Source organism: Onychostruthus taczanowskii, unplaced genomic scaffold (assembly GCF_017590055.1).
Source record: "Onychostruthus taczanowskii isolate IOZ18803 unplaced genomic scaffold, ASM1759005v1 scaffold216, whole genome shotgun sequence".
Classification (NCBI taxonomy): domain Eukaryota; kingdom Metazoa; phylum Chordata; class Aves; order Passeriformes; family Passeridae; genus Onychostruthus; species Onychostruthus taczanowskii.
The window spans coordinates 103,128-118,772 of NW_024499418.1; the positions used below are offsets into that span (position 1 = coordinate 103,128).

At 46.6% G+C, this 15,645-nt stretch overlaps 2 protein-coding genes across 3 annotated transcripts in view; one reads left to right on the forward strand and one right to left on the reverse strand.

Moving 5' to 3' along the window:
- Window positions 1-1,639, forward strand: part of CYREN (cell cycle regulator of NHEJ) — a 2,009-nt gene extending 370 nt beyond the window's left edge. The window contains exons 2-3 of the mRNA XM_041404615.1: window positions 7-138; window positions 435-1,639. Coding sequence (XP_041260549.1) covers window positions 7-138; window positions 435-668 — 366 coding nt within the window. The 3' untranslated portion in view covers window positions 669-1,639. The remainder of the gene's footprint in view (window positions 1-6; window positions 139-434) is intronic.
- On the reverse strand, window positions 1,501-8,943 carry TMEM140 (transmembrane protein 140). 2 transcript variants are annotated; one of them, XM_041404574.1, is made up of 4 exons: window positions 6,709-8,931; window positions 4,647-4,765; window positions 3,907-4,020; window positions 1,501-3,116 (listed from the first exon to the last, which is right to left on the reverse strand). In XM_041404574.1, exons 3-4 carry the CDS (start codon window positions 3,917-3,919, stop codon window positions 2,512-2,514), a joined length of 618 nt encoding a protein of 205 aa, XP_041260508.1. In that variant the 5' UTR covers window positions 3,920-4,020; window positions 4,647-4,765; window positions 6,709-8,931; the 3' UTR covers window positions 1,501-2,511. The 2 variants fall into 2 exon arrangements, with proteins under 2 accessions (XP_041260508.1, XP_041260509.1); XM_041404575.1 differs by lacking the exon at window positions 3,907-4,020 and having other exon boundaries at window positions 6,709-8,943.
- Window positions 8,944-15,645: the final 6,702 nt, after the last annotated feature.

Consider the following 15,645-nt stretch of genomic DNA (forward strand, 5'->3'; position numbering starts at 1 on the left):
CGGCCGGGGCGGCGGGCGGGAGGGCGAGCCCGGGCGCTGCCCGCGCTGAGCGTCCCCTGTGCACTGTCCAGGCCGGCGGCGCTGTACTGCATGAACGAGGCGGAGCTGGTGGAGGTGGCCCTGGCGGTCTTGGCCGAGGTGAGCGGGGACCTCCGGGGGTAGGGACGCGGCCCTGGCCGTAGCCGAGCACGGCGGGCGGCAGGGCTCGGGAGGACGGTCAGGGAGCGCTGCTGGCCGCGGCTGCCTGGCGGCCCCTCTCTGGGCGGGTTTCCCGGCCCCTCTTCTCGGTCCTTTGCACCCTCCCGGGCGCCGCGGGGCGCAGCCGCGGGCCTGGGGCCTGGCGAGGCGGGCTCTCGGGGATGGTGGGCTGGCCTTGGGGTGCTCCCGGCGTGAAGTCATGCACGGCCGGCGCTTGTTGTTTTCCCTCTGGTCAGAATCTACAGTGCGAGGAAGGTGAAGAGAACGCCCGGTCCAGGAGCGAAGAGGAGCAGGAGATCCCGCCAACACCAAACGAGGTTCCTGGAAGCACGGCCAACACGGATGGAGGAAGTGACCACGGTCCAGCACTTCCATCCCCTCCTGGTGCTGGTGCTGACACAAAGAGGACAGGCAGGGAGAACTCTGAGGACGATGTCCTGAAATACGTCAGGGAGATCTTTTTCAGCTGACATCTCTGACTTCCCAGGAGAAGAGGGCACAGTGGGGAGGATGTCTCCTCCCGCGGCCCTGGGAACGGCGGGAGGAGGGCCCAGATGGGGCTGTGCATCCATCTGCTGTGTTGGTGCCCTGTGTAGCTGGTAGGATACCCAGGAAGGCCAGAGGGGGAAAGGAAGGAGGTGCTCTGTTCTCCCACTCTGTGCTGGGCTCAGTGGGATTTGGCTCCAGATTAGGATGTGTTCATTTCTGTTTCACATTTCAGAGCATGGACAGATAAAAGAGGACATTCTGGTTTCTGTGAGCATCCCTTTGGTGGGTTGGTGTTGGGCATAGAGGGGAGCAGGGAGCTGCTGACCTGGAAGACCTTTGCTGGCAGAGCTACATGGTCATGGTTCAGCCTTGGGGGCTCCCTTGTCCTTGTGGTCCCTGTGTCACAGCTGCAGTGGGGCCTGGCAGGCTGTTCCCATTGGGCCTAGTGCTGAGTTTGCCTCCAGACTCCAGCAGTCTTCCCAATGCTGAGGAACACGTGTGGGAGCCCAGTGGCAGGGGCCGGGACTACCCTGAGGGGACTGGCCCCATGGCAGCGTGCATGGAGGTCTAGGAATGAAGATGGCTCAGTATCCTCTTCCCAGTAAAAAAAAAGGACAGGAAGGGATGAAGATGGCTCAGTATCCTCTTCCCAGTCAAAAAAAAGGACAAACCACATGAGGCCAGCTGTGAGAACATGTATTGAAATGAATCGGTCAAATCAGCATCACCAGCCGCATCCCCACTAAGGCTGAAGCAAGAGAGAAAACAGACCCTCATGTCCCTTGAAACAAATTCACTCAACTGCAAAGAATATCACTGTTAAGCAGGCATTCTTTATTTACATAAGTTCACCCAGCCACGGGATGAATTAATGCAGTGTATACTCACAAAGCTGTTACATATTCACTACACAGAAAAGTCAATAACATAAAACTCCTATTTTGAAAAATGATTCTATGAACTGTTAATTTACTGTTTCAGTAACTGTTAATTAACTGTTTCAGTCTTTTCTGCCATCTAGTGTCCTCTAGGTTTATTACTTCCCTCCTGTAGGAGTTTTGGTGGTCGTTTAATTATCTGCAGCACTTGTCCTTTTATTGCACTTTCTTAATCAGTGCATGCTCAGTCTGTTACCTTGTTTTCAAACTACAAAACTGCTTCTTTCTGGTGTTACTTCACTGTCGTCCTAGATGGCTTTCTTCACAGCCTTGAAGGTTGGTTGTTGATGGCAGCTTATTTATTTTAAGTTATATGTATCCTATCTACTTATGAAGAAATTACCTGTTTGGTTACATTTTCCTGAGCATTTGTTAGTTCCTAGTTAAACACAATCTACAGATACTATTTTTAAATTCCCTTTATCTTTGTTATATGGTAGGGCAAAATGTATTATAAATACTTTGTTAGTTACAAATGTAATCACACGCTATGAGATGCTAGCAACGTTTTTTACTGAGACTAGGTGTGAGCAGAGAGCTGTGTTCGCTGTACGCTGGTTCTGCTACCTTCACTGCTCTTTGGGGCCAGAAGTGCTGCCACTTTGACGCTGTGCCCCAAACTGAGGGGTGTTACACGCTGTTGAACCTGGGAAGGTGCAACGTGTACCTGGAAAGCCTCTGTGCTGTGGCTCTTGGTGTCTGCTGCCAGCTTGATGCAGGAGTGCTGCACACTGCAATGTGCCAGAGCATGGCTGGACATGAGCCTTTGGACTGGGAATCAGATTTTTGCTAGGGAGTAAAGCTGTATTTGGATTACAATTTTAAATCATGTTACCGATAGCTCTTGCATCTTCTTCACTGTCAAATCTTAGTGGGCAGGGCCTCGTCAGTTAAATGGTTTTGACACATATGTGTGTGCTTGACCCAGCACGGTGGCAGTGAGAATCTGGAGCAGTAGCAGAGCCTGAGTCCCAAGCAGTGCCAGGAAGCCTCCAGTGAAATCAGAGGGATGAATCCACTGCGAGGTTTGTAAAAGAAACATACCCAGGCCTCCAGACAGGATTATTGTCTTGATGAACAGTATGATGCGGATCATCTTCCATCCCTCTCCTTGCCCTGTGCAATTCACATTTAAAAGAAAAGGGAGGTGGAAGAGGATGAAGACCAGGCAGGTATACACACAGACCCTGGCTAGTCCCAGCTGTAGTAGACTGATGCCCATTGCCTGTAGGTGCTTGGTGTCCAGGCACTGCAGCTCCCCAGCTGTATCATTCCACAGGCAGAAGTTGTAAAAGCCGATGCGTTTGTCAGGGAGGTTCACCAGGTTTCCAGCTTCATACAGCAGTGCATAGGACATCAAGGCCAAGGCCCCAAGAGTCTCCAGTAAAATCAGCAGGTGCAGCAGGTTCTTGGTACGCCTCTGTGGCAGCAGACCCATCCTGGTGCCTGCATGCTTTCTTGCTACCATGGTAAAAGCTGCTGTGGGGATGCCTGTTGCAAGACATGAAGGGGGGACCCCTCAGTTGTTGCCTCTTATGGCACCCTTCCCAAGATGGGCTCTGAGCCTTATGGCTGGGGTCCAGGGACTCCCCTTGCAAATAGAACTAGAGTGTCTCAGTCCTGCCTAGGACTGTGCTGCACATGAGTTACTGGGTTGAGGGGGGTGCATTTGGTGCACTAGTGGTCACAGCAAAGGTGGCTTAAGGGTGTCCCATGTGTGTACCAGTACTGGGAGGAGAGTATGACTCAGCACCACACATGCCCTTTGCTTCATGGTCTCACTGGAAAAGAGCCATTTGTCAGCAAACTGCAGGGATGGGAGGAGAGAAAAACTGCTGTCTGCTAAGAAGCAAGATAAGAGCTATTCTGGGATAATGCCTTTCTTTTAGTTTTTATCAGACAAGGACATCCCTTGTGATCTTTGGACTACTGAGTAAAGTGCAGACATGACAGGATCTGAACTGCAGGGCTTGCCTTGCCTCCCTGCCCTTGTCTTATAGCTCTGCAACACCCAGTGCCATTGATACCACCCATTTCCAGCATCTGAGCTCCACATGCAGGTCCTTGCATGCCTGTAGATTTCTGAGCACAGCAGGACTGGATACCTGGAGCTCTGCTACCCACTGAGGCTGGTAGACATGGTGCTCCTCTGTCTTGGTTGCCTGGGGCCCAGTCCCCTACACAGAAAGGCAATTGCCAAGCTCAGAGAGGCACCCTGGATCCTCCTGCAGCCACTCGCCTAACTCTGAGATGCAGGGATATGGGTGCTACTGGGACACACCTGTGATTGCCATCCACCTTGCTCCTCTCACAGACTGGTTGGCAAACCCGACTCTGCTCCTCTTCCCAGAATGTGTACTGTCCTCTTCTGCAGTGAATAGGCTTCTGCTTCGCGCTGAAAAACAGGGAAGTGGCATCAGGAAAGGCTATCACTGCCTGCTGAGCCACATGACATTGAAGCATTGTCCACCCAGGTCTGCAGAGAGGCATGAACACAGGACTCAAGAGACCTTGGCTTCAAGCCAGCCTCAGGCTTGAAACTTTGCAAATAACTCTTCCTCCCTCTGACAAGCTTCCTCTGCTGAGAATCATCTACCACTTTCCTTCAAGAAGTTCACATTGGCCCTACTGTCCCCTTCCACCGCCTATTGCCCAGTGGTATATAATTTACTTAAGAACTGGACTCTGGGTCCCTTCCAGTTCATAACAGTCTGTGAATCTGTGATATCCTGGATGTTCTCCTAGACCATCACCCAAAGCTGATTGTGCATTTGTTACAGCCTCTGAGTTTTTAGAGTGCCAGAAGAGACTCCATTGAATCTGTGCTCAGTGCCTGGTGGTGGTGCTGGTGACCAGAGACCTTTCAGCATTCCCTTCCCACTCCTCATCTCTCCCTGGAGACTTGGAAGTGGGGTACTTCTGTTTAATGATGACAAATATGAAGCTTCTCAGTCCCAAACTTCTCCCAGGGGAAGCACACACACAGCATGGAAGGGGGGGTTCACAGCATGAGACACCAACCTGTCCACTTCTCCTGGTCACTTTTCCCTCACTTCTTGTAGACTCCCTTGGAGGGCTTCTTCTCAACAGGCTTCTGGAGAGACTGGAAGGTCAGGTGGAGGACGCCCATTGTTCTGAATCTGCAATGAAGACACAAGCAACCAGGAAAATATCTATGAGAATGAGACCTCCAGCAGATGTAATTTCACCATGGTTTGTCTTTCCCCTAGTATTGCCCCTTGGTTTGTCTGTCTCACACATGTCCTGCACCCAGGCATTGCTGCTCTTCCTCTCCCTGTTCTGCAAGGGCTCATACCACTCATTGCTCTTCCTGCTGTCCTGTCTTACTCTCAGAGGAAGAACAAGCTGCACTTGGAGGAAGCTCTTGGCTGGCTGATCTGGTCTCCAGGGATTTCTGTTAGACCTCAGCGCTGGGACCACTGCAGCCCAGATGACTCTTGGCCCTGCCCACCCACCAACCCTTGCTGTTGTATTTCTTTAGACCAGTTTCCTAAGGAAGGCAGGCTTGTAGAATTGTGGCTTTTTGTTCAGTCATCTCATGCTCACTCCCTCTGCATCCATAAAATGTAAAAGCTATTAAAAATTGTCCTAGTTGCACATGCTTACTAGAGAGGGGACAGATAATTAAATTCCTGTCAGGTTTATGGTAACGTATGGCAAGGCTGGAGGACAGCCACCTCAGAGCCCCTGTGCTGCTGAGTGATCTCTGCATGTGGGGGAACCTGGGGAAAGCCCATGGTATCTCTGCCCTCTCCTTTGCTTTGAGGACATATTTTCCCAGTGATATCCCTCTCTTCATGGTCAAATTGCTGGCATCTTTGCCTCCTGCTGCCTCTGCCTCCCCTGCCCTGCCCAGCCCAACCCAGTAGGTAAATCCCTGTCCCTATGTGTGACTGATAGGACCAGAAACATGCCTGGGATGGCCCTGTGCCAGCTGGATAGAGAACTGGCCTGGAGGCAGTGAAGGCTGAGAGCTGGCACCCTGCCACAGTGCAGCCAGAGACAGGACATTCGTGAGCTCTGCAGTTCATCACTGAGGCAGGTTTGGCAGCAGCCTGGCTGAGAAGCAAGAGACAAACAGGAAAGGGCTCTCACCCAATGTACAGCTTGGCTTTTTCCCAGACAGAGGCAGTCTCGCTGCCTCCAAGGAGGTGTCTTTGGATAGGAGACTCTGTGGCTCTTCCTCAAAGGTGCAAGAAAGAGGAACCTGAACATGGCACAGTGAGCCCCAGCCTGGAGTCAGCCTCCTTGTTCCTGGACTGGCATTGATGGAAACACTGGGTTTCACTGTAGGAGAGCTCTGTGTCTCGGTCTCCCTGGCAGAGAGAGGCCCCATGTGAATGGCTCAGGAGCTCCCTGAGGTCTTTGTGTGGGAGATAAGACTCCTAAGGCACCCTCTGTGCTTTTGGGACTGCACAGCCCTTTCCTCTGCTGCTCACAGGCAGGTGGGCACCCTTGCCAAGCTGGGGCTGTGCCTTCCTCCAGCAAGCAGCTGGTGGAGTGCCTGGACAAGGGGACAGGGAGTCACACAGCTTTGGTACAGGATCTGTGCGGGGACGAGCATCTCTGTGAGCCACTGGATGCTGCTGCAGTGGGGCTGAGTGCAAGGAGGCGAGGAAATGGGCATTTCCTTTTGCACTGAAGAGCCCCCCAGACATTTTCACTTTCTCACCTCCCCTCCCCCTGGCTGCTGAGGGGAGAAATGCTGTACAAGAGATACGGGAAAGTGTAATGCTTTGGACATGACACTTTTCCTTCAAGACATCTGTCCTCTTCCTTCACCACCTCCCCACCCCAGCTATCCGGGTCGTCTTTCTCCCTCAAGCAGGATTAGCTGCAGAGAAACCATGGGTGAAGAAAGGCCACTGACGAGCTAAGGATTGCTGGTAAACAGAAACCAACCAGCAGCAAATGGAACAGACTGTGGGCGACCTGCCCTTAAAGCATCTTATAGCAGGGGAAGGACCCACCAAGACATCGGCACCCTGCAAGACCACTTCTGGCAGTTCTCCCCAATGCCAGTGGCATTAAAAAAGCGGGGGTCTCAGTGGAGGATACTTACGGGCTGCCCATTTGGGTGGGTGTGGAGCTGAAACACGCTGGAGAGGGCTGTGCTGCCGTTCTAGGAGCCGAGAGGTGCTGTGGCTGCAGCCGGTGCTGTGGCTGTCCCCGCAGCCTGTTTTGTCACGTGCAGATGGTTATCTGCTTTCTCTTTCGGTTCTAAGGGCAGTGCTCTTTCCCGATATCAAGTCAGCTGCATGTGACGAAGAAAACAAGCCAAGCCCAGCTCCACAACCTGAGAACCCGAGCCAGGGTCAGGCTTGTGTTTGCTTTCCTTCTCCCTGCTGTGCTAACCAGCACGAACACCTGACCGGGCTAAGCTCACCCAGATCGTTGTGCTGTTAGAGTCGCTTGGGTGTCCATGAGGGCTTAGATTAATTTGTTTCGTTTTGTTTGGACACTTCTATAGAGGTGACTGACCGTCCCAGCACGTATCTCAGTTCCTCAGCGCTACTGGAGTTCGCTGCCAGCATGGCCCTTCTTGCACTTTGGACACTGAGCCCTCCTTCCCTCCCTCTGCTTCCCAGAAAGAGTGTTGCCCAAGTTCCCTGCCCGCAGCTGCCGTGCTTACGCAGGCACAGTGCAAAGTGCCCAGGTGCTGCTGCCACAGGAAACCACTGAAACCTCGAGTTATGTAAGGGGAAAAACTCTCCTGCTGCCTTTAGTCCTCCTGGGCCGATGTGGAACTGCTTGTCCTGCTAGCAGTCCTTTTGGTGGGGTTAGCCCACCTTTGCTGGGAGGGCTGTGTGCTGTGGGTGGATGCATGTGGGACACCTAGCCATGAAGATGTTCACAGATTTTTATCTCCTGATTCCATGCTTAGGCATGGTCTAGAAATGTCCATGTCGTACACATGTTGTGAGCATGCAGTACTGGCGCTCACATCCAAGAGCACAAAGTGGAAAGAAATATGGGAGGAAGTCATAAGAGAAGCTCAGTGGACAGAGACGTGCAGGTGGTGCTGCGGGGATGCCTTCCTATGTGCCTGTGTGTGGAATAACTTCAGCATGGAGAGGGACAAGGGTCTGGATCAAGGGAGTTCAGATCATGGGTGGCTTAGGCAGGGGTTCTGGTGGGTGGGGACAGAAATCTTGCAGCAAATGAAGTCCAGCAGTCCAGAGCTGCTGAGCTAAAGGGGAGAAGGAAGCCTTGGGGCTGAATATGGCCATCTTCTAGCACTGGGGCTGATGGCTGGGAAACTGAGGAATAAGAGACTTCTGAGGCAAGACCTCTGTGCCAGTGGAGTAACATGCTTTGGCAGGGGCATGTTTGTGCTCCCAAGAGGGAGGGGTCTTGCAGTTTGGGAACATTTTTCTCCCATTCAGGGAGAAAAAGGATATATAATTTTGATCTGGTGATCAACCAGCTCCTTAGCTGATCTCAGCACCACAAGTGAAGCTGCTGTTTCACTGCCGTAGGCAGAAGGCACAAGCAGCTCCTTCAAAAATATCCTTGCTTTCACACTGGGGTAATCAGGATGACTGCCACACTGGGTCTGCTCTACCATGCCAGAGCATTTCTCCCTGGAGCCACTGTCCCCCTAGAGGGGTGGCTGTTCCAACACCAGCACAACACGTAACCTGACATTGCTTCCACTGGGCACACACATTTTTGGCCTTTTCCCCCAAGTGAAGATCCCTGTTCAGTCAAGCTGGTCTGCTGCCTCATCTGCTTGACTTCCAACATTTTGGAATTGCTGGCTACTGTGCCCTTAGGAGGTGATGTTTAGAAAGTATAAATGTTTAAATTGCACCATTTGGGAATGTTACTCTTGGAGTGTGGCATCTCACTTGCCAGAGCTGGTTGCCTGATTGTGCACCTGTGGCAGAAGCACTTTTCAGTGTTTCTGAAGTGAGGAGCTCCATGTCTCCACCCTGGCAGGGTCTAAGTCTCTGCTGCTTTTAATGCCTCCTGGGATGCCATGGCTACCAAAAGGGAGAAATCCAGTCAAATTTGACTCAAGACTTGCCCTTGGTCTCAGCTGACCTTCTGACTCTGGCGGCTTCCTTCCACACCTTTGGCTGCCTCTCTAGCAGGTAGTTTTTCTGCCTTCTTCTTGCAGATGTTTGGGCAGGGAAGATTGTGCCTGAAGGCTGGGCAGGATTCAGTTTGTCTTTCCATTCCCCTTCCTGGGGACATTTTACTGGTATGGCTGACTGCCTCTTGGGCTTCCAATGCCCAGGTCTGGTGATGGAGCTGTTGGCAGGGATAAGTCTGATGGGGGTGAGGTGAGCAGGGGAATGATCATCAACATGTCTCATGGACAAAGGATGGGAAGGGGGAGGAGAAAGAGAGCAAGGCTTTTACCTGTATGTGCCTGGTGGTAGGAGAGACTGGATGGAGTGTTTGGGCTGCTGGGTCCTGTTTTCTGTGGGTGGGAAAGGAGAGCATGTTCCAGGAGCCAGCTTCTACTAAGTTCCTGTGTGACCCTTCCTTCCTGGAATTGTTTCCTGAAGTGGACATCATTTTTTCATGCATTAAAAAGGTTTTAAAGCGGAATTAACTGCTCTGCAGTTCTTGATTTCTCATTGTGGAGTTAAAGCAAACACTCAGCAGTTTAGCAATATTAATATTAAGGAAAGCATGAGATGAACTGGGACTTTGCAAAATTTTTTTGCTGATTTTACCCTTCTGTTTTAAAAGTAAACTACTACACCTTATCCCACATATGATTCTGTGCGATAATAGTCCAGTCTGGCTATAAAACACAGAAAAAAAATATTAAGAGCTGGGATATTTATTTATTTGTTTGTTAAACTTCCTCTAAGCAATGCCAATTCCGGGAAAGCCTAGAAGAATGTGATCTGTTACTTTTCTCCCCTTGGGTATGGTACACAATATCTAGGAATTAAATCTGCAGCTGGGGGAGGAAGTGCCAAGCCTGCAAAAACATTTAAAGAGACATTCTTTATTAATCTCCCCTTTGGCAGGCAAACTCTTACTGGTCATAACACTGCAGTATACTCAACTGTACCATACTTAAACTGTACTTGAACTCTACTTAACTGGACTGCCTGTCCCACAGAAGACAATTACAGCTGTAATTGTCTGTGCCTAGACTGAGAGGCTGGGAGAAGGGGACTCCCTTTTAACTGCGTCTCTCCCTGCATACATGTCTTTTTTCTCAAGAGCTGGATCCCCAGTGCCTTGGCTGGTGTGACAGGCACAGCCCCTGCACTGATGGCTGGTGAGGACCAGGTGTCCCCAAGTGCCCAAATCAGTGCTGCAGGCCAGGCCCCTGGGCTCTCTCTCAGCATGACCTGACCCAGCAGATGTGTCTCACAGCTGGACATGGGCCAGCTTAGCTGCAGCTGGCTTTAGTGCTGCACTGCCAGCACCTCCCCTCACGGAACCATTGGGTGAGATCCATGATCAGCAGGTGAGATGGCAGGTCTCACAGTGTATGGGAGGGTTTGTCCCTTGAGAAACAAATAATATTTACAGCATTTTTAACAACCTTTTACTCTAAGCAAAGAGATGCCTTTACAGTTGATATTGAATTTCATTAATAATATTTAGCCCAATGAGCACATTATTACAAATGCATGTACCCTACTGCCAATAGGAGAAAATATTTTTTAACCTCTCTGGAATTTGCCTTGGGTTTATTTTTTCTCCAGTGAGATTGTTGTCAGTCAGTAAATCATAATGTAGTAACGTGATGAAGACAGTTTCAATTACAGAAAATTTAGCTCTTCCAAATGCTGAGGTTGAAGGAAATCCAGCCAAAGAACTCCGTACTTATCTTTGTGGAACATACACTTTACTGAGGTTTCAGCTTATAGAAAAAAATGGCTTATTGGTATTTAAATAATTAAACTTGTAAGGTTTACCTTTTTCACTGGCTCAGGTACCTGAAATATCTTGGTGCAATATCAGTGCCTTGAGTCTGTGAAACAGAGTAGTGCTTTGAGTTTCTGAAAAAAGAATAGGGACAGGAATGAATTATTATGACTAACAAGTTCCAAAAGACTGGCTGACAAAAAGGTGTTATCTATCAGTCAGCCACTTTAGGGACTGTTCAGGGAGAGTACACCACGCTAGGACAGGGGAATCTTGGTAAGAGTTCAACAGCTAATGGGAAAACAGTTACCATGTAAAGGCTGGTATTTTTCTTTTGGTGACAAAATTGTTTGTGTAAAGTTACAGTGATTAAATTAAATTTTCATGTATTGCTCTCTGTCAGAAAAAAAAAAAATCCCCCAAAAAAAAAAAAAAAAAAAAAAAAACAAAAAAACCAAAAAAACCTGCCACAGCGTGTTCATCCTGGGTTGAAAAATATGGGTATTTTTTCTTTTATGACTTCTGTTCTTAGCCATGTTGTTAAAATGTTCGCCTGATGTTTTAGGGTGTTTTCTTTATGGTGTCTTGGTAACCATTTTGATTAATAAGGGAATATTACAGTTACAAATTGAAAAAGCCCCAACAAACCAAACTAACAATTGCAAATAAACATGATAATCACAATGCCAGAAGAAATACACGTAAGAAAGCTGCTCAATGTTGAATCCCTTACGCTGTTCTTTTCAACAAATATTTATGAACCTGGATACAAACATATCCTATTGACAAGGGACCTCACTTCCTTCTCAGTATGGCTTGTTTATTTTTAGTCTGGGAACTGGACAGCTATGCTTTCTCAGTTATATTAATTGCCATTGCTCTGTTTTTCATATGTTTGGGCTTCTGAAAAAAAGAACTGGCATAAAATGCAAAAAGTTAAGAAATACTGGTCTACCTCTTGAACCAATGAAAGCATTAACAAAGCAGTCAGCATTATAAAGTGCATGTAAAGAATAAAAAGGAATATCACCCATTGAAATACCAATGTGACTTCTTTCCAAATAACAGTTTGCTTTCTCTATGCAGCAATAACAGTGCTCCTATGTTACATCTTCAGGCCACAGAGTTTTCTAGGCTGAACATCAGCAATGTGTCATTGAGGGCTACATGCAGCTCCAGCATGAATTTCTGTCAGAAATTCTACTGCAGCTGTGATATTCCTTGCTATTCACCTTTTTTTTTTTTTTTTTTTTTTTTTTCAAATGCTTTTAACCACTTTCATCAAGATCAACAGAAATTTTGTTTAGTCTTTTGATCTAATAAACTTACTTAGTCACTGAAGTAGATCCACATGGGGAAATGCACATACATAATCTTGAGAAGAAGATGTTTCTTGAAGGGATCATGATCAATTTGATAAACTGTTGTTACTTGCTTTACATAGTAACAGCATCACCCTGACATGTTTTGCTTCTGGTACACATCCACCAAAAGAACTTTATTCATTTCATGAAAGGTGTATGAATGCAATCCATGCAATTTCATTGCATGAAATATGTCTTCGCTTGTATTTTAGCACCAAAATGACACAACAGGACCTAGTGAAGCTCGACCTGACAAATAGTTTTGCAATGTATACTGGTGTTTATAGGTCTTGGCAAGCACAGCCTCACAGGGCCAGGTTCTTAGGTGGCCAAAGTGGTGTTCAGTCCTGAACATCTCCTCCTCTGCTAAGTTTTCCTTTTTTCTGTTTTTTATTTACAGTATTTATGTCACAAACAGGAAGCAACAATTTCCAGGAACTATTATTGTTGGCTAAATTTCATCCCAAACTTTCTAAAAGTCATTTACTCACAGGAGTTTGCTTTGCATATCTGTGGGAAACCTCTTGAGTAATAGTATGTCAATCGCAAGCACAAAAGAAACAAACACCAAGTAAACAAGAAGAAAAACATACTTCAACCATTTATATCTTGGCAAAACAAGTAAATATAGGTTACAGAAAAATAAAATGTCTCTTTGTCCTCCTGTAAAATCACTCTTTGGAATCTGAGTGATTTAAATACATTTGTCTATGAACTTAGATGTAGGCAATAGGCCCTTAGTGACACTGTGGTGGCTCTTCTGCATGTGAGCGAGGAGGACACAGCTCCTGAGCACTCTGAACCAGGTGTTACCAAGCATAGCTGACACCAAAGTACAGAGCATGATACTTCTTGTGCTTAATGCTTGTGCCCTCACCATCCTGACCCTGAGACTGCTTACTCAGCTGTACTGCAGAAGCTGACAGGTGAAAGCTGCCTTCCTTGGAACAAAAACTGCCTTCTGGATGATCAGGATTAAGCAACAGGGAAAATGAATACTTCTGGTCTGCACTGCTCATCTGACCTAGTTCTCTGACAATGCATCAAGATCACAGAACCATCACAGAATGAGAGTGGTCTGGGTTGGAAGAGACCTTAAAGATCACCTAGCTCCAGCTCCCCTGCCAAGGGCAGGGATACCTTCCACTAGACCAGGTTGCTCCAAGTCCCATCCAACCTACCTTGAACACTTCCAGGGACAAAGCATCAACAGCTTCTCTGGCCAACCTGTTCTGGTGAGTCTTCACCCTCATAGTGAAGAATTTTTCCCTAAAATTTATTCTAAATTTATGCATGTGTCTTTTTATTTCTTTGCATTTCAGCACCAGATCTTGATTTCTTATGATGGATGTCTTAAATTTGATGAACTAGATACAATTTATTAATGTTTCCCCAGAAAATAAAAGAAGTGTACAAAAGTTTTATTCCCTAATAAATGACCACGTCAGGGCCACAGCTCTTCATAACACAAAGTTCACCTCTCTAAAATCACCTGCATCTCTGATCTCCCAGTCACTCACAGTCTACACAGGAGGAGCTGATTGTGTTTAGTAGGTGCATCATTGGGTCAGCATAGAGATCCTTGCTCTGCTGTCAGTTACCCTGAACTTAACCACTTTGGCTAAAAGCAATCAGAGTAGTGTCCTCCATGGTTAATGAAATAAAGTTTACACAAAACCAAATAATACAACTTTTATTGTGCCTAGGTTGATCTGCAAAGTGTAAGGCTGCAGAAAAAAAAGTGTATTGATTTGAGTGATGCAATAGACCAAGCTCTGTATCACCACAGTTTTTTCTCCTCAGAAAGGCCACCTGGCATAGATACAGTGCTTTGCTTCTTCCAGTGCACTGCTTATTAGGGTTTGACTCTATGGTTTGTGTTGTCTTTTAAAACGTGTTAAATTAAATAGTGTGACTCTTGAAAGTCTAGTTTAGTAACATTTCTAACATTTTCTAACAATTACTCTGACATTTTTTATGAGATACAGGGAAGATATAATAAATGGTGGCATATCTGAATAGTTCTAAGTTACCTGGAATTTCAGTTTAATCAGAATTTCAGTTTAACATCAGAATTCATGACCTTGGAATTTACCCTTCTTGCTGTTTCACTACCTTCTCAGGTTCCCTCAGGCATAGAAAATAATAAGAAATACCACAATTTTTGTTTATTGCTTATAGAAAGCCATTACCAAATTTATTATTGCTATAGAACTACAGACTATTATGTTTTTTCACAGCTGGACTAATGAGGCAGGAGAAAAGGCATAGGGAAAACTTCCTTTACCTGCTTGTTATTTACACAGTAGTCAAGAATACATTGAGAAATACTGTCTTATGGACTCCAAGTCTTTCATATGGAAAGGGGTGTTTTGTCTGTAGCATGAAGCAACCGTCTCCTGTAAGTTAGGGATCTACAGGCAAAAACATTAATTTGAAAGAACACAAACATTATTTAAAACAGGCTGTAACAAGGTAAAAAACATTAAATGTGCTAATTCTGATGCTGGCTTTCTGCACGTGAGTCTTTTTTGTGTTAATTTGTTATAGAAGTTAGACTGGAGAGATTTAGTTTACTGGTTTAGGGTTTAGTTTAATTCCAGAAGGTTTAATTTTATATCCATCAATGTCTTTGTGAGTGGAAGTCTGCACAAGAAATCAAAGCCATTTGTAGCAAAACATACAGGAAACTTGGCAATCTTTGCTATCAAAAGGACATCTGGGATCTATTCTGAGCCTAACTTCATTTTCAAAAGTAGTTGTATGCCAGAAAAGAAGAAAATGAAAGAAATAAAGAGCTTGATAAGTAAATTTTTGCAGAGAATGTGGGGAGAAATACACTGAAAATGTCTTGAAGGACAAGACATTGTTCTTTTCTACTCTTTTACTCTGAAGATATTCTGAAAGAGAAAATATATTAAAAGAAAACCTGCATAATACTGAAGAAAAAAGAACCCATTCTGAAAAGAAACTTAACCTAAAAAAAGCAGTCAGAAAGGCTTGGGTGCAGTGCAAAACAATAAGGGACATAGAGACATCAAACTAACAAAGATATAGTGGAAAGGAGAATAGGATATTCTAAAGAGAAAGAAAATGAGATTGCCTTTTGATCATGCTTTGGTTATACCAGAAGGAAGGGGAACATTTCTTCACAATAGATCTGTATTTGAAGTACAGGTTCTGGCCTGTTAAAATGCAGTGGTGATTACCCACAATCAAACCACCTGGATTAAATATAGGTACTGCTTTCAAGACAAAATTGTCCCACAGGAGTTGAGCTTCTCTGGAGTCTCCATGAATGAGATCCATAAAGCCCTTTGTTATCCAGGAACTCTTCATTTCTCCTGGTTGCACCCTCACTGTTGGTACTGCAGCCTTCTGCTCAGTGCCTTGCCACTTTTGGAGGGGGGTAGTGGTGGTGGTAGTTAAAACATACATTGTGTTTCACAGTGAACGGCATGAGATGTGAATCTTGCAGAACTTAGGCACCACTGGGTCTTTAGAGGTGGCCACCAGGTACTCCTGCAGGTTGTTGTAGGTGTAAGGATAGCGGTGGGCAAAGTAGCAGGTGTCTTGGCCAGGGAACTGGAACATCCAGGTGAGTGAGAAATAATAATGTCTGTCTTGCCCTACACAGTTTTTGCAATACTGGGTTTATTTCCAGTCCTTTACCAGCCCTTTCTTGTGCTCTTCCTTAGTGCTGGTTTCTGAGTACAGCAGTGGCCACAAGCCATGTTTGTACAGGCTGTTCACTTGCTAAAGTTGTCAGCAGTCAAGTACTAAAGCATCCC